This window comes from Podarcis filfolensis (assembly GCF_964270895.1).
Source record: "Podarcis filfolensis genome assembly, chromosome: 7".
In the NCBI taxonomy this organism is placed as follows: domain Eukaryota; kingdom Metazoa; phylum Chordata; class Lepidosauria; order Squamata; family Lacertidae; genus Podarcis; species Podarcis filfolensis.
The window spans coordinates 43207050-43231467 of NC_139603.1; the positions used below are offsets into that span (position 1 = coordinate 43207050).

Consider the following 24418-nt stretch of genomic DNA (forward strand, 5'->3'; position numbering starts at 1 on the left):
CTTAATGTTAAGTATTCTGTTCTGAAGAGTTTTTTATCCTGTGGGCTGTATTTGGTGTAGCAGACAAAAACTTGGACCAGAAAAGCTGGGTTCACATTGCCACACAGCCATGAAACTTTGGGCAAGACACACACACTAAGGGTTGTTGTGGGCAAAATAGGGTAACCCATATATACTACCTTGAGTTTTCTGAAAGAAGGCTTGGATGCAAATGTGTTATATTAAGGTGGGATAGATAAATTATTTCTTGACATGTAAAAGCTATAAACTTAGTTCCACAATATTGCAATTTTATTCTCTCATGTTCTAGGCAAATGGTGGCTCGAAGTTTGTTGGACACTTTGAAAGAAGTGAGTGATGATGAGAGAGATTGTATTGCTGTACTGGAAAGAGTCAGCAGGCTAGCTGATGATTCAGGTATGTAGTATGAGCTATCTTAATGAGGTAATGAAGTAGATTAAATGTTGGGGTGGTTAATGTGAATTAGTGGATAAACTAGATTATATTTCTTTCTTTATTCCATGCTATTAGTGTCCTCAGTAGTTCATTCAAAAAAGCAATTGTTGCTTTGCAGCTGCTGAAGAGTCATGATTATAAAACCAAATTCATGTTATTGCTGGCAGCACTGTAAAGAATATTTAGAAAAGGATCAAAATAATACCTATTTCAAAATGGCTCCTAATAGCAAGGAGGCTTTTCAGGAAAACAAGACCATAAAATGAGAGAAAAATGGAGACTGGCATAAGGTATTAAAGGCAGATTAAAGGCAGAAAGTGGTAGGGAAGTGCAGTGGGATGGGGAAATTGGCAAAAATTGCCACCCTTCCTATTCCACTTAGCGGATGCATCCTCTGGATTAAAAGGACTTTGGTGAGCACAGGGACATCAGTTGAATTCCACAATTAATACTATTTGCAAAACAAGAAGGATTAGTGACTCTCTTGAACTTTTAATTCATGAAGCAATAAATTAGAATCCAAAACGATTCCTTTATGACCAGTTAGAGAGAGTTTATTAGTACTGCATTATAGTAGGTATTTGACTTTCGATCAGGAGATCGATAACATATGATTTACTGGTTCATCTTGACATTTTTATCAATAGAGCCAACAGTACGAGCTGAATTGATGGAACAGGTGCCTCATATAGCTATGTTTTGTCAAGAAAACAGGCCTTCAATCCCGTACGCTTTTTCAAAATATTTATTGCCTATTGTGGTGAGATACCTTGCAGACCAAAACAACCAGGTGAGAAGTCATTGAAGTTATTGAATAATTACACAGTTGTGTACAGATTTTACATGTTTGAAATAAGCTACATGCAGATCCTGCAATCCTCCCAGTTGTTATCCAAAAATTCACTTACCTGAACATAAACAGTTATTCCCAAACCTTACTACACGCGCCGCTGATTCAGATATCCAAATAGCCACAATTTGCCCACTTCTGTACTTGTTTATGTTTTGCTGGTTGGCGGCCGCCATTTTGGGGGGGGGGAGGATAATGGATTAGAAATGTTCCTGCAGGAAATAATGGAAATTGCCAGCTTGTTATGCAAATGCTCTTCTAATAAACAGTTTCCTGAGAATGCATTGTGTTTGGTAAGCGGGACCTGCGTTTAATAGTACCATGTTAATACTCATCCAAATAAATTGTTTACATAACAGCATCAGTGTGTATGGGACTTTGAAGTAGCAACATGACAGGTCCCTTCCCATAGGGGCTGACACCGGAACATTCACTACAGGGGAGGGAAAAACAATGCAGTTTAGTGGTTTTGAAATTTCACAATTATTTGGATCAGTTAATGTCCCAACAACTAAAATTAGATTAAAGAGTTTTGAAATAAATTTGTGTCACAGACTCCATAATTAAATTAAAAAATTTATATTAGTCTTCCACAAACCGATGTCCTTATAGTTCAAAACATCTGGAGGGCATCATGCTGGGAAAGGCTAGTCTGTATGAATAACCTGTTTACTTCTGTGTTCTCTTTAGTGCCTTTTGCAGTGGTACTTGACCAGTGTTACATAGTAGCAGTAGTATAAATATTATCAAATTAAAGATTTACAATGGTATCATTCCATATGTTAAAGAATTCATGGAAATAAATACTAACAGTGTATGGCAATATCCCAGACAACATAATCCTGTGTAGATCCTATTCAGAAATAAGGCCCATTGAGTTCAGTGGGACATTCCTAGGTAAATATAGAGTGGAGCCTGAAAGCGATTCACAGAAGTTAGTTCTTGCTGTCTTATAAAATGTTTGTTATAAAGCTTTGTGGTACAGGTAAAAACATAATTCAAGTCCCTTCCTTTCTTCTTTTTAAACATAGGTGAGAAAAACAAGCCAGGCAGCATTACTTGTTCTTTTAGAGCAAGAACTTATCGAACGATATGATGTGGAGGCCAAAGTATGCCCAGTTCTTGTAGAGCTGACGGCTCCAGACAGCAATGATGATGTGAAGACAGAGGCTGTGGCAGTAAGTTGGAGGATGACTTTGCATTGTCTATATTAATTAATTATCTGGATTTACTAAGCAGCAAACATGCTTGCTTTCCCATAGAGTATCCTTTGTCATGAATGAGATGTAAAATGGTGCTTTGCAGACTAAGATAATGGTGTAGTTATAGCGATAAGCATGTTTCAGAGATCATAGAACATTTTTTGGACCAAGAACAGAGGAAATGGAAGAATGGTGATGCTTCAATCCTGCTCACAAGTTGTTAAACTCCTGGTTAACTTCCATGGAATAAAGCATCCAAACTATACAGGATTGCATCCACTGAACTTAATGTGGACCAAGAACTCAAATTAGAAAATAATTAGAAAAAAAATTAATTGCCTTTGTTCTGTCTTATTGGGCCTTGCAAACAAGGAAAATTATTTCACCCATGATTTCTTTCTTTGTCAATGTCTGGTGGAGGGGGAAAAGGAGTGAAAGGGTTCACCTCATTCATTCAGCTGGCTGTAGCTCAACAGCCATTGAAAGCTAGCAGCAGGCACTTTCTTTGACACATGCTTGGTCAGTGACAAATGTGGTCTGTGTCTGAGAAAGAGTGGGGGGAGGTATGTGTGATCTGTGTGAGAGAGTTGCATTTATTAAAATTCTATCACATCCTTCCTCCCAAAGGAGTCTCAGGTACCAGTGTATGTATGTATGGTTGGTGTGTGTGAGTAGGGAGGGGAGTTGCAGGCAGGTCTGTGAGAGAGAGATGCACTTGGGCAGGCAGATGCATATGTGTCTGTGGTCTGTCTGTGTGTGGTGAACATGTGCATGTGTTATGCAAGACATAGTGTGGTGTGTGATGTAACCATTTTCTAGATTTTTCCCTGGTAGGAATTGGGGGGGGGATCAACATTGTATAATCTCCACAATCAGGATTAAAAGGTCATAGCTAACTTCTCACATTACTCATAAGGGGTGGAGCATGAAGCAGCAATGAGTGTGCTCTTATGTTGTGTCATGCCACCACCAGCCATTTTTTGACTGGTGCCCATGGTGCTTTCCTAAAATTCAAAATACTACTACTAGTCCATAAAGGTAGGCAACCCCTAGCTGAGACCAAGAGAAACATTTTTTCATTGTATCTGCCTTCTGTTAATTTTAATTGGCAAGAGCATTTTGTTTCAATGTACAGAGAGGATGCAAGAGAAAATACTAATTAAGCATTTTGTAATACACATTTTCATAAAAATGCTATTGGATTACAAGCAGGAATTTTTGCATATCTAGGAATGCAGTGATACCAGATGCATAATCAATGTTTTTCTTGTAATTAGATAATGTGCAAAATGGCCTCTATGGTAGGAAAGGACATTACAGAGAGGCTCATTCTTCCCAGGTTTTGTGAGATGTGCTGTGACTGCAGAATGTTTCATGTTCGTAAGGTATGACCTTTTTCCTTTGTAAATCTCTTATTTCCCATCTTTACCTTGCCAGAATTTTAGCCATGCTTTTTTTGGAAATAGAAAGCGTTTATTCTAAGTAGGAATCAAAACCTCCTTTGTGAATGCACTGATCTCTTGGCAGCTTTGTATATGCAGGTCTTTCCTGTTTATTGGAATGAATGAGGAAACTATAGGCAACGATTATAGCCATAAACAACCATTGTCTTAAGATGTCAGTGTGGCATCTAGAAAATATGACTTGGGACTCTGGAGACATGACTTTTAAGTCCCTCCTCTGCCAGGTAGCTCAGTGGGTAATTTTGAGTGAGTCATTAACTCAGTAGCTAACCATCACTGATGGTAGCTAAGAGGCTAAAAATGTGATAACTCCTTGTATGCCATCTTGCATTTCTTGGAGGAAGGGCGGGATTCACTGACTCCATTCACAGCAAGGCAGGGCAGAAATGAAGGATTTTCAGGACATCACTGCAAATGAAGAAGCAAGTAAACGTCAGCTGTTGCTGATACTTTCTAGGGTTTGGCATTTGACTCGCCTGAGCACATACTTTGAATATTGTCCAGTCAAACAGTTGTAAAAATTAAAGCATTAGAATGATAATATTTGACTGCTATCCTATCCTATCCTCACTTTATTCTGCAAAGATGATGAAATCCCGAAATTAAAATGCTAGTATCATAAAGCTGGGAAGGATTAGGAAGAACATAAAGATCAGCCCAGCTACTCTAAGGCAAGATCTTACATACATCAATATTTCCTCTTCAAATCATAAAATTGTAGAGTTGGAAGGGAGCCCAAGGGTCATCTAGTCCAACTCCCTGCAATGCAGGAATCTCAACTAAAGCATCCATGACAGATGACCAATACAACACAGTTTGTTGGCCAAAGCAGAACAAAGTCCATAGTACTGAGGTACATCAGTGCAAGACAAGAGCAGATAACAAACAAATGAGCCATTGCTGCACTATGGGAAGGGCAAATTTCTCTAAATTTGTTATTGGCATCATACCCACACCAAACATTTAAAGCACTCTTCCACCACTTTAAGAGTCATGGCTTTTCCCAGAGAGTAATGGAAACCATATTTTGTGAAAGGTGCAGAGACCCTTGACAAACTACAGTTCCCAGGATACTTTAGGAGAAGCCATTACTCCTAAGGTGGAAGAAGGGTCCTTTAAATGTATGGTGTAGATGCAAGTAAAGTCTGAACTTTAGGGGGAAATTCTTTCTTGACTCAAAATCTGGTGATTCGTTAACAGCTAAATGTGAAATGAGATCCACCCTCATTCTCCCCAAAGGAAAACATAATTGCATTGAATGTTCACCTCATTCAGCATCAGCTCTGTAGTAAGGGGATGAACCAGAGGGAGTTGGGTAAACTCAACAATTTAGGAAAGAAGACTTTTCTGATCGCTCACACTGGCTCATAACTTAAGTTTCCAGAACCTTTTAAAAAAATCTATATTTTATCCTACTTAATACTTAAACCAATTGTGCTCTTTACCAGTTTGTTCCTGCAACTTTTAGGGAAACAAGACTTCTTGTTCATATCAAGTTGTATCTCCTATTTTTAAATTAGCTACCTTTCAAGATTAGAACTGAAGTGAGTAGTAAACCTGTGAGTAGTAAACCTGTGGCCCAGTGCAATAGATTTACAGTTGATTGCAAAAATTGTAGTTTGAGAACCTCAGTCTTGCTTTTTTGAATAGTTTTTATCTGCTCGGTGCCATATTATAATAAATGTATTGTTTTTTCAGGTTTGTGCAGCCAATTTTGGTGACATCTGTAGTGTAGTTGGACAGCAAGCCACTGAAGAAATGCTGGTAAATTCTGGAATAGGTTTTGAAAATCCGCAGTTAGTTATAATTCTTCCTATTAAAATCACTGGAACCGAAGTACACTGATTTATGCTAGATTTCATTAATGCCTTTCACCAACTTTAGTGCATCAGCTACGGCCATTCCTGGACCTAGATATCCTGGCCACAGTTACACATGAATTCTGTGTGGGGCTGTCCCAAAAGCTACAAGTTGTACAGAATGCTGCTGAGTGGAGTAGCTTACTGGAGTAGCTTAAGCTCTTTGTGAGATGATGGGATGGTTTTCTAATACCAAAAGGAAACAATATTGTAAAGCAATTCCAAACATAGGAAGCAAAAAAATGAATTCACCCTTGTCTTAATCTTGTCCATAGCACACTTAATAATTTTCCACTATAACATTTTACAAGTTTATGAGGAATTATTTCAAGATAGAAAGTCAAAACCTCATTTAAATTATTCATAGAAAATTTGTGTTATGCTTTGTATTTTTCAGCTTCCTAGATTTTTTCAGCTTTGTTCTGATAATGTTTGGGGTGTGCGGAAGGCTTGTGCTGAATGTTTTATGGCTGTTTCATGTGCCACATCACAGGAGGTCCGGCGAACAAAATTATCAACACTTTTTATTAACCTTATCAGTGACCCTTCACGATGGGTAAGATGTCAGTTGTTAAGCTCCTCTTCTCCTCTTGCAAGATTCTTGACAATTATTTTGAGAGAGTTTAATTAATGTTTAAAGTATTGATAATACCATTGACATGTGGAAGGGGGTAATGTATTATGCAAGGTATAGAAGCTCCATCCTCTGTAGTGTTTTGTAGACGTTGATTATGTTTTCAATAACTATTAGGGCTAGCATTTTAAGGCAACTCTATGTCCAGATACTTTTGTCATTTTACTTATTTGTTAGATGCCACAACATATTTTACTACTTTGAAAAAGCGTAAGGAACAGTGCTGTTATTTGTCAGAACCAAAAGTAAAAGTATATGCCCCAAGATGAAATCTTCTATTATGAAAGTAAATATAACCATGTACAGTGAAAGTGTACAGAGGTTCTTAAGATGGTTTGACAAAGGAATAAACAATTGGGCAGGAAACAGGATGTGAAAATGCATATATATCTATTAAACACTTTACAATCTGGTTTGTATTTGTTACTTGGTTCCTTCTCTAGCTTTTAAAATATGTATTTGAAAATATTTTTGGATTTCCTGCTCACACATTCTAATATCTGCTTTGACAAATTGTGATTTCTTCTGTTAAAGAGATGTGTACTTCTGTAAGTTCTGAATATGGATGGAAATGTAATGTAGGAATTTATAGTAAAATTGTGGTGAAATATATGTGAATAATGCAATATTTCTCTGGATTAGAATAAGGGGTGGCTAACCTGTGATCCTCCAGACAGGAGCTGCAGTCCAAGAACATCATCCCTGACCATTGGTCATATTGACTGAGGTTTTTTGGAAGCTGGAGTCTGACAACATCTGCAGGGTTTGCAGGTTCCCCACCCTTGCTCTAGAGTTTTAAAATATTCTTCTGCAGACAGATATGTACTTTAATATGCGTATTCAGACACTGGTGTGACACTCAAGTATGTACCCGGTTGTAATGTAATATTCTTGAGGCTGTGAGCATAATGCATTCCCATGTCCCACTTGTTGGCCTTGTTTCAAGATGCAAGATTTCCTTGCAGCATACCTTGGGGAACTTATGATGTTTCCACTTCTGACAGCTGGAGCACTCATTACAAGCAGCTATATTTAAAGGAACTCTCTGGAATCCATTACTCTAGGTCCGCCAAGCTGCCTTTCAATCCCTGGGGCCTTTTATATCAACGTTCGCTAATCCATCCAGCAGTGGTCAATTTTTTAAAGAAGAAGAATGTAAAAACACTGAGGATCGGAACCTTGCAGAGGAACATAGGTATGGATTGGTTATTAATTTCATTTAAATTCATTGGCTCTTTGCATTTTTTAAACTAATACTTTGATTGTATGTTCTACCATTATGAAGGAAATTTCACGTCCCAAGTTCTGAGGTAGGATGGGTTTTAAAAAATCTTTCTTTTAAACAACCCAACCATTCTGATTATTAGACATGCACATTTTCTGGGTCTAGCAATGAAAAAATTGTGGATACAGAATATATGTGCCAAATGTTCATTCTTTTTGAAGGACCTTAATTTTGATGCTGCCTGTTTGTGAGCAACTAAGAAAGGCACAAGTGTCCTTATGTAGACCAGCAGTGACTAACTATGCCAGAAGTTGAGGCCAGTTTATTTTGCACTACAATGCACATGCAGCTCCTTGTGCTTTGGTGTAACACGTGTCTTTAATTTTGTGTTTGCTTGTTTGTCCCAGCATCCTTCCACTCTCCATTTTCCCCTTTGTGACCTCCATATTGCAGATTGCCCACCCATGTTGTAGCCAAATATGTCTTTATAACCACTGTGGTAGATAACACACACATTTATTTTCTTTGTCCAGCAATGAAAGAATTGTAGATACAGAAGATATCCCAACACATGATGTACAAAGCCAGACAGAGTTGCCTTTAGATGCTGATGAGAGTGATTTTGCAGAGACCCTTGAAAATGACAAGGAAGAGAGTAACTCCATGTTGGTTCATTCCCTGCCTGAGACAATGTTTCATTGCACTTCGTCTTCAGAATCATGTCAAGAAGCAGCAAATAAGAACGAACAAAGTTTTGATTGCTGTAGTATAGCAGTATTGCCAGCACCTGCACCGAGTTCCCAGGAAAAACCCCTTTCTGATCAGGAGCTATATAACTCATTCAATTTCTGGAGGACTCCACTTCCCAAGATAGATATTGATTTAGAACTTCAGGAAACTGCAGAAACACTTGATTCAGAAACTCAGGAAGGAGAGCAGGAAGTTGTTGCATCAGCTTCTTCAAACGTTACCATGGCTACAAGGAAGGAGTTGGAAGAAATGATAGAAAATTTGGAGCCTCATATAGATGATCCAGATGTTAAAGGTATTAATGCATGTTAATACATTCCTAGTTCCAGGTGAGGTGTGAATTAGATGCCTAGAAAAGAAAGATTAAGGCCAATTGGTTGAAACTGAAATGAATCTTAGAATCCTGTAGGTAAATAGCCTTGATTTATGCAAATACACTATGCTTACTTATCAAGAAAATCAGGTCTCTGTTTTGCACCACTACTCCCCCCCCCCTTCTGTCCTTCCATTTCCTTTTCTTGATTTCAAACAAAGATCTAAATTACAGAGTGGATAAATTGTTACAAGTTAGTTGGGCCAGTTTTCCCTGGCCATTTTACTCCCTGGTTTAAATGTTAAGCTGTCTGTTAAAAATACCCTGATTTGGGTATCAAATCCCAACTATATCAACATATTGCAGTACATTAGACGTGAAGCTGCAAGCCCAAAGTCTCTACCATCACTATATAGATTAATTTCCAGGAACCTTCAGGGGCTGCAAACATTTTGCATTTCATTGAATATTTTGCTATCAGAAATGTCATGGAACATGCCTCTTGATCCCTGTTCCACTTCACTTTTAAATATGGTGTGGCATGTGAAGGTCTTTATGTGGTTGCATTTCATAATAATTTGCAGAAATCTGTGTCTCCACCTGAATACAGTTGCCCTCAGGACTGGTTTACAAACCCTCTTCTTGGCAGTTTTTGTCTATAAAGTTACTGAATGTTCCTAGGTGCTGCTGAATCTACCATGTATTTTGGAAGATGGACTCTTTAGCTCATCTCTCTGAATTTGGACACCTCTAAGAAAGCTTGCATGATGGTTCCTGAGATCAAGGAGCAGGCTTTTGTCTATTGATATAATTGGACACCATTTTGAATCAAAATGGCGTACTGAACCTTTCAAAACTGTGCAAATTTTCATCACCAATTTCAAGGCGGTACTCACTGTTTTGTTTCTTAGAATTACCAAGCAGTGCTGGGTCTGAGACAGCTAGTGTAATGTAATTCAGCATCAGTTCCAGAAACCTCTATACTAGCTGAGAATCATGAGTGGAAGGGTGCTCTTGTGTCCAGTTTGTTGACATTGCATAGGCATCTGATTGGCCACTGTGAGAACAGAATGCAGGATTAGGTAGGCCTTTTCCAGCAGGGCTCTTCTTATGTTCATATGAAAGATAAAAGTTCTGGTAGCAGGATCCATCACCATATTAGGGGTGTTGGTTGCAGTACACCTCTTTATGAACTATGGAAGAAACAGGTCAGCTGCCTCTTACATCCAAAACAAAAACCATTTTGTCCACTTCATTGCTACTACTTAGCCCTTCCAAGTATGTCTCTTGAATCTTGGATTACTCCCGTTGGTCATTGTGCTAATTTACTAATTTAATCCATAAATGGTTAATTGCAGAAAATGGGCTAGAAAATGAACTACTTGATCCATTAATGATGTCAGATACCAAATAGTGACTCTGGACAGCTTATTATAGTCTCAACTCAGTTGGCTTGGGTTTGAATACAGAATCTCAAAATACACTTTATTAGGAAGCTTCCCACCCTTGTGTTTTACAGCGGATTTGCTTAAATGAATTTTCACTTGCAGGCAGCTTGCCAACATGAGTACTACGGAGTAGCTTCTTAAGTATTGTATCTATTAGATGACTTTCAATACTAGAAATGTTCCCTATGCGAATGCACCACAGGAAGCGTTTTAAAATTATGCTCCTCCGTGAAGTAATCACATAGCAACTTACTGTGTTGTGAAGTAGAAAGGAAGTAAGAAAGAGCACTCAGGAAACAGAAGCTGCAGATGATAAAAAACAGGAGGATGTTGTATTGCTGTGCAAGCATTGTATTTTAGCAACTACACACACAACTAAAATAATAAATAGAATTTACTAAATGAAGGAAATAAGAGGTAGTATAAATTAAATCAGGGCTTCCCAAACTTGAGTCTCCAACTGCTTTGATCTACAACTCCCATCATCCCTAGCTGGTAGGATAGGACGAGTTGTCAGGGATGATAGGAATTGTCGTCCAAAAACAGCTGGAGACCCATGTTTAGGAAACCCTGAATTCGACTAAACAGATCATTGCCCTGAAATTTCCCCAGATAACCTAATGTGATCTGACCAAGGCAAAATAGAGCGGTACTATGACTTCCCTTGATCAGGACACTAGACTTCTGTTGATGCATAAGCTTTTTTTGCTGTTTACTCATGTTAAGTTAGGGTCTACTAAGACCCCTAAATCCTTTTCACAAGGTACTACTGGTAAGCCAGGTTTCCCCCATTTATGCAGCTGGCTGTTCCTGCCTAAGTATAAAACCTTACATTTGTCCCTATTAAAATTCATTTTGTTCATTTGGACCCAGTTCTCCAGTCTATTAAGGTCAGTTTGAACTAGGTCTGAGCTCTAACTACCTACCTCATTTTATGCTTGTTTTAATAAGTAGATGAAAGTGCTTTCCATCGCATTCTCAGATACTTGTACACATTTATATTCCTTTAAAGCCATAATTGTCTCTGCTGCTTTTCTTCCCTTGCCCTTACAGTCATCTGCCGTGTTCCCCGTGCTTCAAATCTTATTTAATCTTTAATCTTATTCCCTGTAGTGGCTAACATGTTGGTTTTTTAATGCCACAGTACTACATTGGATGTGATTACATAATAAATGTTAATAAAAATCACATGGGTTGTCACAGCCAATGTCATATAATGCACATGTTGCATTAGAGAGAACAGCATGACATGTCTTGTGTAATGGTTTGGTAGGCGCCAGGTTTTAGGTAGTCTGAGAGAGATACATTTTGATTTGAACCGGGGGAGTTGGGGAAGTTTCAACTGAATGGGAAAGGAGTCAAAAGCAATGTGTTTTGGTATTGATGCTAACCGAGGTATGATTCACATGAAGTTGCAGAGTCAGACAAGGATAAAAGCCAGTACCAATTACTGGTGGTGCCCCCAAATTATTCTAAACCTGAATGACATTTATTTCCTTAAAGTTTCACAATAAATTCTTTCACTTTCAGGACCTAAAAAAATGGTCCTGAAATTGCAGTATCTAGTTCCTTTGAATAATTGAACCCTACCTCACAACTCTCTCACCTGTGCATCACACAGTATTACTAGTCATCTTTTAAAATCCTTTGCAAAAGCATTAGTCCTTTAATCAAAATCATACCGGAGAGGCTGCTTTCCAAACTGTCTTAAAATCAAATATCACCTCAACTGTGAGTTCACTACACCAGGGTAGACAGACTTAAGGCTTGCAAAATAATACTGTATTTTTTACTAAACCCCAAGATCTACTCAAAGCTGCCTAGTGCACGAGGCAGGCACATAAAATAATTTGGGGCCTAGGCATCCTGAATGGAGCTCACAATCTTTCACACAAAACTCTAATTTGGGTTACCCCAAGCTTTCTACATTTCAGCAGTATAATTTAGGGTGGCAGGGAGAGGTATCAGTTTGTTGCTATTATTCACACGCAATTGGGAATCAGAAGCCCATGCCAATCTACTGCTAAGCATGTACAAGTAGATCTAGATCTAACTTCTGCCCACTGTGACACTAGACAGCCTTTGGCAAGTTTATCTCTCCTTTCCTTCCCCATTCCCCTCAAATTGGAGATAATAAAATTGGCATCTCTTTAAGGATGTCACAAGAATGAATAAAGTAGTGAATAGAGAAATAGTTAAGCATTCAGAGTATGTTATCATTACTATTATTATATGGATGCTTTTATTATTCATTATATGGCTACATGCATTTCATGTCACCAAACCTTGCTTAGTTGTGCCTAGCAAATCCTAATTCAGTCACCAGTTAGTTCCCAGTGTCTCGGTTCTTATAGTTGCATATTTAACACTGAAGCTTTGTTTGGTTTCTTCAAAAGAAGATTCTGCCCCCCCCCCGGAGTCTTTTGAAAAGCCTAAAAACCTAGGCAGAACATAACTAACACAGTGACCCCTGTCTCAAATGGCAAATGGCCAGAAACAATGGCTTCCCCAGGATGAATTGCTTCTTTCAGCTCTTTGCTGAATATAACAACCACTAATACAGCTGACTGTGTAGCAGGAGGAGAACCATACAGTCAACTTTGTCTGTTGGCCACTACTGATGCCTATAGTCTATGGTGGTCAATTTGTGCAGTTACAAGAACAGAAGAAAATATGTAATGAGATAAAGCTCCATAACTACTTTAAATACTCTGGATGTATAAATTAGCAGAATTTGCATATCATGAACATGCAGGTCTTTGAATCAGCTGTGAGTAGACAATACTATATATACCCCTACATTGTTACTATCAAAATATGCAAGATTTTAGAAAGCAAATGAAAAATGCTGATGCAAGGGGTCAGAGTGAGCCTATTTAAAGGACCTAACTTAGTCAGGTTCATTAATTTCATTGGCTCTGCTCTGAGTAAAATTTAGTTGAATACCAGCCAAAGACATAATCATGAAAATTAAAAGTCAAATAAATTCTTGGTTTCGTTTTTTAGTTATTTTTGTTTCACATTTTCAAAACTATTTATGACGGCTGAAAGTTTGTTTTCAGATCCACACCAAAGAATTAGGACCGCCATGTAAGAGAATTGTAGCTTCTCAGTTTTACTTACATTTATGTTATAACTAAAATATAATAAACAATGTGAATGCAATAAACAAAAATTAAATAGAACTGAGAAACATCAGTTCTCAGCACATTTTGAAGAAATAACCTTTCATATTTAAAGGCATTAGGTGGCTCCATAAGATGATGGATTTCTGAAATTATGAACTTAAAACAAGGAATAATGCCTTGAATTGTTTCCAAAGTGCAGGAAAAAAGAGAAGGTTACCAAGATGTGGGGAGTGTTAGGAAGGAAGAGAAATATCTAGCAATGTAAGAAGCCAGATAGTACTCCCTGGTTTTTTTAGGGGCCAAATAATGCTGCGAGAGTCCACATGGTTGCAGAAAGAAGTAAAGGGCTTCCTTGGTAGCCTCCAAATGTGTACTGCCTGTTCACCTATTTACTCTTATCTTTGAGTATGCATGCTTGGAAACCCTAATGGAACTGCATCTCGCACTGTCGTACAGCTTTCATTTAGAACAGGGGTCAGCAGCCTAAGGCCCATGGGCCAGAAGCGGCCCTTGAAGGTCGTTTGACCGGCCCACGGGCTGCCCCCAAACCGAGCTGCCCACTCGCGTTTTGCGCTAAACCGGCGCAGCGCGGGGACTCACTTCCACGGCTCCGGAAATCGCGCATGCGCAGACACCAGAAATTACGGGGGCATGCGCTCTGGCCCACGGAGGGATCTCCACGGGACCGATCCGGTGCAGGCAAGATAAACCTTGCTGACCCCTGATTTAGAGCATTGTTAGGATGTTTTTTCATAAGCTCGGAACAGCTTACAAAGCAGATTACATGCCATCATCAGGGTAAAATACTAAAAGCAATAAAAATGCAGCATAAAACCAGAGTCTGCGTATTCCCAAAGTTTACCTAACAGATTTATTCCATCCTTAACCAGAAGTGTGTTGTAATTCTTTCTGAAACCATTTAAAGACTTTACACGTTAGCAGCAAGATCATTCCATAGCAACAGGGCATTTCTGTAAAGGCTCTGCTTCCATCAGTGGAGGTTCTCAACTGCTGTGTTAATGGAATATGAAGCAGGGTGTGGGGGAAGTACTACTACACCACTGAAATGTTTGTGTAATGGGTGTAGAACAAGTTTTTGACCTGCTTGCCCCCTTCCTTACATGCACAGCACAAGTGGAGGTGCTCTCTGCTGCCCTTCGAGCCTCAAGCCTGGACCCCCAGGAGGAAACGACAGCAGGCATTGGCAAGTCAGTGGATTCTCAGAATGAGCTGAGCATCAAAGATCACCTGAGCTTTACATCCATTCAGGATGACCCAGTGCCTTTAATCAATGATACTGCTGAGGTAAATATTTGGCTGCTATGAATTTTATCACTTGAGCACCTGTCAGTTAATGTCAGAAAACAAGTAACTTCATTTTCATATGCTTTGGATTTACTTTTGAGTAAATATGCATTGGATAGTGCTGCAGAGTATGCCTGCATTGTAAGTTGTTGTTTTTAACTTTCCACCACAGGACATTGTAGAATCTGCTCTGCGTTATATTCACAATGATTCCGACTTTAGCACTAATAGTAGTTTCAGCCCTGAAGAAGAAAAAAAATCTAAAATTCAGGTATTTTTAAAGAGTTTTCTCCTTGTACAACTTAAAAGTAATTTTACATGTAATATATGATCTGACACCTGTAAGTATAATTTTTACTTTGCTTAAATTGTGCACTGTAAGTTTCTCCCTCTTTTTTAAAGAATTCTGAACTTCGAAATTTAAAATTGAAACCTGAGCCTCCTCACTCAGACTACTGTTGTCCCCTTGAGAGCATCATCAGTTGCAAATCTGACCTGTACATGCAGTCAGCAAGAATTTCTATTACAGTAACTGCACACTCTAGTGAGTGTGTGAGAGAGATGGCTTGTACTATGTACAAGCTTTTCTGTTTCCCTTTTGCCTTAATGGCTTCAGGCACCTGTAAGCAAAACAGAAACATCATAGCCCATATAGTCAGCAAGGTGGTAGCTAATCCCGTTGCCCTGAGTCACCGTTTCCCTTGTACTCTGTACTCTCAGGACCTAGGGCACATGTGGCAGCCTTGACCCATGGGGGCTGCACATGACTCCCATCCTCATTTTGTGGCTTCTCCCTCAACTGTCATCAGCAGGCGTCCTATTGGACTGCAGGAGAGGGAGGGAGATGGGACTGCAGGGCCCCTCCATCAGCTCTGTTGAAAGGTGAGCAACTTCGCTCCTGCTCTCCTTAAAAAGTTCCCATTTATACTTGTAACAAGTTGGTTATTAGAAGAATTATGTAACCTAAGAAATAGTACTTGAATTTTCTTTTTCATTCTCTTTCCCTGCAGTCTTAACATTTTTAATTAATTATTTTTTATGGCGATGTAGTTTTTTCAGAATATATGCTTAAATTCATATGCTTTGTGTTTTAGGACATTGTACCTCAGGCCTTGCTGGACCAGTATTTATCCATGACTGATCCCTCTCGAGCTCAGACTGTTGATACAGAGATTGCAAAGCACTGTGCCTACAGCCTTCCAGGTGTGGCACTTACCTTAGGCAGACAGAACTGGCACTGTCTGAAAGATACTTATGAGACGTTAGCCTCTGACATGCAGGTAATGTTATAGCTCTTTATAAGACCTGAAAGTACTTAGATACAATGTGCAATTTGAAATTGTATGCTTTGGCTTCTCTAGTCTTCCAGAAACGAGTCTGAGGTTCTTAATGTAATGGGAAAGCAGAAATGTTGGGCCACTTCTCATTACTATAGCATTCTTGATGTTTTTCCTGAGAATAGGGATATCTGAGGGGAAGGGGTGGTAACTACTTGTGTCCTGGAAGGAGAGTTTGCACATGTCTTTATCATATTTTTCTTTCCAGGGGAGGAATCCTATACATAGTAGGCTAGTGTAAAGCAAACCAGTGTAAATTAAGCTGGCATAAAATTACTCCAGATCCAAACTCCATTCAGCAGCAAGGCTGTTGCTGGCTAAGTCAGCTTAAGGCTGACAAAGGGAAAGTAAGCCTTTAAAATAGTATTTGAGTTACACCATCCTGTTTACTGGCTTAATTTACACCGGGTTGCCAGATTACATGACCAAGATGATCAGGCTTAGGATCCAGCCCCTGTCACACGCCTTTTCCAGGGCTTATGCTGGTTTAAGATCTAGTAGGCTTGGCTCAGCCAACTGGGCTCCATCTGGGCTAGAATGGGGAGTACAATCTGGCAGATCTCTGGCTGAGGTGAAGAGGAAGGAGTTAAGCAGTGTAGCCTGGCTGTACTGGGAACCTCCCAGTTCAGCCAGAGATCTGCTGAATCCTAACCTACTCATTCCGACAGATCTTGCTGTAAGATTGCTCTGTAAACCATAAGTAACCTGTTGGATTTCTTTTCTCCATTTACACTGATCAACTAATAGATTTGCTGTAGGAACCGCTTGCTCTAATATAATTTCTGAAACCCCCCAGCATTTTTCCTTTTTGAATTCAGTGCAATGAATCTGCTAAACTCATAAAATAATTCAAAGGAAGGATTAGAAAAGAACTTTGCTCTGTGCCAACATTTATCCCAAGAGTTTGCGATAGCATTCATACAAGGCCAGAGTTTACCAGCTGTATGGGAGTAATCTTATTATGTCTAAAATTCCAGGCAAATCAGTAAAATAGAATTATGAGCACAATTGTGTGTTGTTTCGCAGTGGTGAAGAGAGCCTAGGATTGTACTTCAGACACCTATGCAAGGGATGCCTGATCCTTTGGCTGTGGTGTTAGAATTTTGAAAAGGTTCCTCCTCTGCTGGGTTTGCAGGAACACAAAAGGTCTTCTGGGGAACTGGTAGAGGAAGTTAGGACATCTTTTGTTTTCTCCTGTTACCCCCCCCCCCCAAAAAAAAGTTATAATAAGGGATTGAATGGAATGAGAACATGCTTAACATATTTTTTGTTTAGGAAAGCTGATCCAAATAATTTCTATTTTGTATAAACTGCTTAGAGCTGTGGTTTTTTTTGATTAAGTGGCATATAAATCTCTATATATTATCACTCAAATAAAAAGTTTGTCTCCAGCCCCTTTCTCAGCAGTAAATAGTAACTGCATTAATATGTTAACTGATTGTAAGTTAACTGATTAATTGTAACATGGTAGCAGAACCAGATATGAGAGATGCTTGGCTTTTTGCTGAAAACAGCCCCACATCTCCTCTGTTTCCAGTAATATCCAATGAATAAAAATGCATAATGTGATTTAATTGCATTGAAAATTTTGTTAGGCCAGGGTAGACTTGCCAGTGCACCATGATGTCCAACATGGGTTTTATGTTACTAGACTTCACCAGAGGAAAGAAGAGATGCATGGAAGCAACCACGTTTCCTTTTTGTCTTGTTCCAGCCTTCAAATCAAGCTGTACTCTTGGCTGTGCAACAAATCTAACCCTAACATTGAATAAGTTGTATGATTTGCTAACAAGTTGGCCTTGTGCATTGTTTCCTCTTAGTGGAAAGTTCGAAGAACGTTGGCATTTTCTATACATGAACTTGCAGTCATTCTTGGAGACCAGCTTACAGCTGGTGATCTGGTTCCAGTCTTCAATGGCTTCTTGAAGGACCTTGATGAAGTCAGAATTGGTGTGCTTAAGCATCTGCATGATTTTCTGAAGGTACATACTCCTTTTATGCATACAAAATAATCATCCCTTTTCCTCCTCCCTGTATGCATACTTCTGTGGTGACAGATAATTAAATTTATAAACTTTTAGTTTTTAGTAAAACTTGATGGGTATCATGTGATGAAACCGAAGATGTGTTTAATTTCTGCCATCATTCACATTGTATATTGCATTACTGTCTTGTTCCAGGATATTTCATAGAAATTCTGGAATAGCCTCATTTTTTGATAGATTATATTCAACTATAATTTGATAAACTACAATCAACTATAATTTGTATGGTTCTGAAAACATTCATCTTTATTTTTCCAGCTTCTTCACCCTGATAAAAGGCGGGAATATCTGTACCAGCTTCAGGAATTCTTAGTCACCGATAACAGCAGGAACTGGCGTTTCCGAGCAGAACTTGCTGAGTAAGTTTTAGTAGTAAACTATGCTGTCTAAATGCTAGACCTGATTATTATTAATATAGAATTACAATACCACTTCTGTTTGGGCACAGTTTAGGTTCTGAGAAGACCCACTAGTGGAAAGACCCACTAGCTGCTTGTTTTTTATTCCACTTGCCAGATGAGAGGCTGAAACTTAGGGTCTATGTATAGTTAAGTAAAAAGTAATTTTTTTGTGTTCAGTGGGACTTAGTCCCAAGAAAATTCAACTCATTGGAATTTATTGCTGAATAAGCATGCTTGTAATTGTAGTGTGTGGATCTTTTAGATCTAAGAAAGAGCAGAACCAAACCTCTCCACCCCATCAGCAGCACAAGGGCATGCTCCATTTCAGCTCCAGAAAGAGGCTGCTGAGGTGCCTTATAATGAATGAACACTCCAGCAGCAATTGGTGGCCATTAGAGCAGGTGGTAAGATACCGGGAGTTCCTCCTGCACTGTAGCTTTTCTTCAGAGAGACTACTCAATCAGGCTGGAACCCACATCTCTGCACTTCTATGCCAGTGTGGTGTGTAGAGCCAGTGTGGTGTAGTGGTTAAGAGCAGTGGACTCGTAATCTGGTGAACTGGGTTCGATTCCCCGCTCCTCCACGTGCAGCTGCTGGGTGACCTTGGGCTAGTCACACTTCTCTCTGAAGTGTCTCAGCCTCACTCCCCTCACAGAGTGTGGTGTTGTAGGGGAGGAGGGGAAGGGAGATTAGCCGCTTTCAGACTCCTTAGGGTAGTGATAAAGCGGGGTCTTCTTCTTCTTCTTCTTCTTCTTCTTGGAATCTTCACCTTTGCTTGCAGCACATAGCTTCATTTTCATGATTGCTTAGCAATTTTAAGTCCTTTGTTTATTTTATTTTTGTAGGCAGCTGATCTTGCTTCTAGATCTGTATAGTGCCAGAGACATATACGATTACCTACGACCTATTGCTCTCAGTCTTTGTGCAGACAAGGTTTCCTCTGTTCGTTGGATTTCCTTCAAACTGGTATGAACTATAATGTAAACGTTAAAAATGGAATTTGACTTAGTAACCATTTTAGCAGGTAATCCATGTATTGGGTTCTTTGCATATTTTCTAGGTTAGTGAAATGGTAAAGAAGCTGTATAGTGCTCCACCGCCAACATTTGTGGTCGATCTCATGAATGAACTGGTTGAAACGTTCTGCAGGTGCCAAAAGTGGTCTGGCAGGCAAACGTTCGCCTTTATTTGCCAGGTAAGAGATTCATGAATTTTTCTTATTTTCTTGACATGTAAGTCACTGCTACATAGTTACAAGTTTTTCCATTTTCAACACTGAATTATTTCTGGATTCCAGAGTTTGATCATGGGTACAATAGGAAGTTAGCAAGTGTAGCTAACTGGATAGTATTTGTGAACTCCGCTCCTTACAAAAAGATAAAGAGCTTTTGGAGGTTGAGCCTAACGATGGTTATCATTCTCTTGTCCTAATTTAATGTGTGTTATCCAAAAATATGTCTCCTTGAAGCTTTCCATGTGGATGGCTAGCTTTGTGTATCAGTGGAGAAGGGGGATGGGTGGGGAGCAGCCCCAAATCCAAGAAAGCAAAAAGAAGAGAGCTTCAAAATGACCCTATAAAATATATTTTATTGCTATTTTAGAGGCTTTGCTCCTGCTTTTCGGGGAAGTCTAAAACAGTTACTTTATCTTCTTTTCAGACTATCATAGAAGATGACTGCCTACCAATGGATCAGTTTGCTGAGCATCTATTGCCCCATTTACTGCTCTTGGCCTCAGATAGAGTTCCAAACGTTCGAGTCCTACTTGCAAAAACATTAAGGCAAACGCTTCTAGAGAAAGGTTTGTGGACTCAAGTACTCTTGCTGCATTTCCTGCTCTGTAGAAATCACACATTTCCTGTGTGCATCCTTACAGTGTAGTATTAGCTAGTAAATGTACTCTCATGCCATTGTTTTTTCCTCAAGCACATCTTTTGTTCTGGACTGGTTCCTGATGTTTGAAATACTTGTAACAAGGGATGAAAAAAAGTTAACATCTAGGAGGTTGTGGGAATTTCCTAGGTACCAGACTGGAAGCAGAAATGGAAATTCTAACACAGGAAGCCTCCAAGAAAGGTTGCTCCTCACATGGAAAAACTCTTTAAGATTCTGTGCATCTTCTAGAGCAGGAGTGGCTAACTTTTTTGGCCTAAGAGTTGCATTCGGCCTTGGCCAGTACTTCAGGGTCTACATTAGCTGAGAACGGGGGTTATGGCCGCCTCGCTGCATGATTTGCATTCCTATCAGGGTGCTGGGCTTTGTTCACTTCAGCACAGTCTCTGTTCTCCCCTTCCTTTTTGCCACTGACACCAAGACTGATCCAATCCTAGAGGACCAGAAAAGTTGCTGGGGCAGGCCAGGTCAGCTACCCATAGAGGAATCATATCCAATTGGAGTTTTCACTTCAGACATGGCTGAAAAACGTAAAGAGGTGCTGGTAGTATTATTTATTCTGCTTGCATTCTACACCTTTGCAGCCATTTATGCACCATAGTTAAAACGTATAAAAACTACAAAACCAAAACAACAGCACGAGACAACAAACACATTGGTAACACTGCTAGGTCCAGGGTATTGAAGCTTGGGTGAAGAAGTATGGCGTTAGCAGCACAGGGGACAACCGCCATTCCCCAGGGAAAGAATTCCACCATTGGGGCATTGCCCTGTGTTGTGCCACATTATCAAGGACCATGCCCATTGGTGGGATCAAGAGCAGAGTCTCCCCTCCTGATCTCAAAACAAAGGTCAGTAGGTAAGGGACAGGCATTCCTTTAAGTACTTGGGTTCTAAGCTGTACACAGTAGGTCACAGGCATCCAGTACAGTGCTTTAAGGATCAGTGACTTTTCCCTGCTCAACCTTATGCAGCACAGATGATTTCTCAGTGAATGTTGATTATAACTAACACCTTAAAATTGAGCCAGAAGAATGTGGGAGCCTGTGCTGTATACTTTCTGCAACCCAGTCATGATAAGCATGGTCCTTTGTTTGTTTGTTTATGCCAAATTATAATATATATAAATGATTTAAAATGTTAGTCTTTGTATGCATTTTGTATAAATGTTCTGAACTGGCAGCAAAAAAAAAAGAGCATTGACTTTGCATCCTAATTTGGGGTTTTATAAGAAGCATATCTTTTGTGATGCTACCTTTTCCTTTATAAAAAAAGATTCTCTTGCTTTTTCTCCATACAGAATATTTTTTAACATGTGTCAGTGCTCACCAAGAAGCAGTGGAGCAGACAATTGTGGCCCTCCAAATGGATAATGATAATGACGTAAAATACTTTGCAAGCATCCACCCTGCCAGTACCAAAATTGCAGATGATGCCATGAGCACAGCCTCTTCAACTTACTAAAAGTAGCCCCTGAATGTTGCTATAATTTTAATTAAAAAACAAACCAAAAACATTACAAAATCGCAGGGCAATCCTCAAGTGCTCCTAAAATGGATGACTGAAACCTCTTTTTTTCCCATGGAGGAAGGAATTTCTTGCCAGACTTTTAACTTCAGTTGGATGTTATCTAAACCTGAGACCAAGGATTTTAAGAGTCAAGGAAAAATAAAAATAAACATTACCTGTTGAATCTTGACTTTAGAACAACTTTGCTCAGAGGATTGTATTTGCCACCAGAGCCTTAAATCTTCTGTCTTCCTGAATATGTGAAACTTGAATTGGCTGAGCATTTTCAGTGTAGAAGGGATGTGATTTCCAGAAACCGGCATTTGTTTTCTCCTGAGGAGTTAATGTAACAAGCTTTCCCCCTCTTAGGAACTGATAGCTGAAATTCTCATACCCTATAAAGGCAGATTTGTACCAAGAAGCAAGAGACACCTCCAGTATTAGCTATTAAAAGTTTTTATCCTTGAAAAGACTTAATTTGTATGCAGCTGGGCACCTCCTTAAGTGTGAATAGTTTTGATGTGTGTAAAAGAGGGAAAAGTAGAGATTTGGTGTTTGTTTTCTCCCCTTAAGGGCTCAGTGCTAACACTAACAAGAATTTGATTGTAAACCTTTAAACACAGCATATTGCTGTACTCATTAGCAGAAAACTCCACTGAGTACCTGTGTCCTAATGTGTTTTTCATGCTGGTCATGACCTGAAGGAAACCTGTTAGCACATGTACTTCACATCAGGTATTTTTAACTAGATCATGATCGGCTCTTCATATACTGTACATATCTGTGACCACTCTTGGGAGGGCTGCAGTCTTTAATCATGCTATTTCAAACTGTTGTGATAAAATGTTCTCTCCTTGTCCAAATAAAAAGAAAATTTATTAATAAGAGTGAATGAAATCTCCTTCTCTTAATACCGTATAAAAGCTTGCAAATAGGGAATGCTTTTATCAAGTCTCTCCTTTTCCTGTTCTGATGGTGGTATGTGGGTCTAAAATTGTGTGTTTAACTTCTCATGGCGATTGTGTGTGTGTGTGTGTGTGTGTGTGTGTGTGTGTGTGTGTGTTACCCAAGGACAGGTGGATGTCCTACTCTGAAGAAATGTGTGTAACTGGTATTGTGTATGTATGTCCCCAGGCTGAAAGCTTGGTTCAAGAGTCATAATGCGGGGGACGGGGGACTGACAAAAGCTGCACATGTTCATGGTGGCTAGTTATCGATGGGCAAAGTGGCTGTTAAAATCATGGGGTTAGAAATGCATAACGAATGCTGGTTCTGCCTCATTTCTTTTCATATAGTAGTAGTAGCAGCTCCCTACTACGATATACTATGTTTAGTGATATTGGTTCTTTCACATATATATGTGTCTGTCTATGTATACATGAACTTATATGCATACGCTACTACCTCAACTTGTGATGTTCAGATAAAACCATGGTGTTAGTTATTTGGAAGCTCTGAGAAGCTGCGCTTTCAAAGAAATGTGTTGAACTTGTTTGAACTAAAACATACTTTGTAAATCTGTAGAGACCAAGTATTCATGGCCAGATCCTGGCCTGATAATCAGTATTAGAAAACTAGGCTGCCTGAAAGTAGTATGGCACACTAATGCTCTGATGGAGTAGGAAGGCTGGGTTGTAACCATGTGGCATAGGGTGTTCCAGTTCAGACAGTGTCCTAAATCTCATGCAGTCTCCTGGAGAATGTTCACAGTGAGCCATGATGCTGCCCCTATGACCTTCCTTTGACTTGTTTTTGTATTGTTTTTTTCAGTGTGTCTAATGCTGGTATGTTTCTGTATTGAAGTGCTCTTTTTTATCTTTTTTAGAACTATAGGCTCCTTTATTCCTTGAGCTACATTTTGGGCTTTTTTGTAATGGTTGTATTCATGCCCTGCTTTTTACAGTTTCAGTGGTTTCTCATCCAAGGGTCTATAGCTGCTTAACTTAACAATGTTGCAGCATCTGACCACTTGGTGCACCCCATATTATCTATTAGAAAGCACCACAATCTGGAAAAAAGCATACCCATTTCTGAGTTCATGCAGCCTTTTAAAAAAATGTTTAAACCTGCCCTTGCTTTCATAAAAGTGTTAGAATAAATGTACAGTGATTAATTCAACCAGTTCTTCATATTCATGTGGTTGACTAATCTTTTTCTTTCAGCTTGTTCTTTCCCATCACCTGCCGTCTAGTGGAAAAACATACTCGTTTTGATCATAACATGTCAAACTTGCCAGATTTTTTTTGTACTGTGTTACCACACAGACAGCTGCTTAATATTTACTTTAGCTATCATGAAGCAACAACAATGCTGGCTGCAAATTAACGGTGCAAATGTATGCACATCTATTCAAAAGCAAGCCTTATTGAATTTGCTCCCATCTCAAGAGACTGCAAATGCTGTCTGTGGGTGTTCCCAGTTGCAGAGTCTCTATTACACAACACTTCCCCATTTCCCCAAAAGCCTTACATGTGCCTGTACAAGTCACATTTGGACAGCAACAAGTGCTTGAGATAGTTACAGCTTGCAGTGGATATCGACCTAGAAGCTGCCTTGCATGGAATCAGATCACTGAACTGTTGAGCTCAGTACTGTCTGCAC

General features: G+C 39.3%; 1 protein-coding gene across 11 annotated transcripts in view; it reads left to right on the top strand.

Annotated features, from left to right (window-relative positions):
• PPP4R1 (protein phosphatase 4 regulatory subunit 1) overlaps positions 1 to 22702 on the top strand; it is a 35516-nt gene extending 12814 nt beyond the window's left edge. For all 11 annotated transcript variants that reach the window (XM_083622566.1, XM_083622569.1, XM_083622562.1 and 8 more), the window contains 17 exons: positions 311 to 417; positions 1104 to 1246; positions 2338 to 2484; positions 3786 to 3893; positions 5670 to 5735; positions 6228 to 6386; positions 7529 to 7659; positions 8223 to 8734; positions 14458 to 14633; positions 14806 to 14904; positions 15728 to 15913; positions 17791 to 17952; positions 18274 to 18374; positions 19262 to 19382; positions 19477 to 19611; positions 20075 to 20216; positions 21609 to 22702. In XM_083622566.1, coding sequence (XP_083478692.1) covers positions 311 to 417; positions 1104 to 1246; positions 2338 to 2484; positions 3786 to 3893; positions 5670 to 5735; positions 6228 to 6386; positions 7529 to 7659; positions 8223 to 8734; positions 14458 to 14633; positions 14806 to 14904; positions 15728 to 15913; positions 17791 to 17952; positions 18274 to 18374; positions 19262 to 19382; positions 19477 to 19611; positions 20075 to 20216; positions 21609 to 21772 — 2659 coding nt within the window. In that variant the 3' untranslated portion in view covers positions 21773 to 22702. The remainder of the gene's footprint in view (positions 1 to 310; positions 418 to 1103; positions 1247 to 2337; positions 2485 to 3785; positions 3894 to 5669; positions 5736 to 6227; positions 6387 to 7528; positions 7660 to 8222; positions 8735 to 14457; positions 14634 to 14805; positions 14905 to 15727; positions 15914 to 17790; positions 17953 to 18273; positions 18375 to 19261; positions 19383 to 19476; positions 19612 to 20074; positions 20217 to 21608) is intronic.
• Positions 22703 to 24418: the final 1716 nt, after the last annotated feature.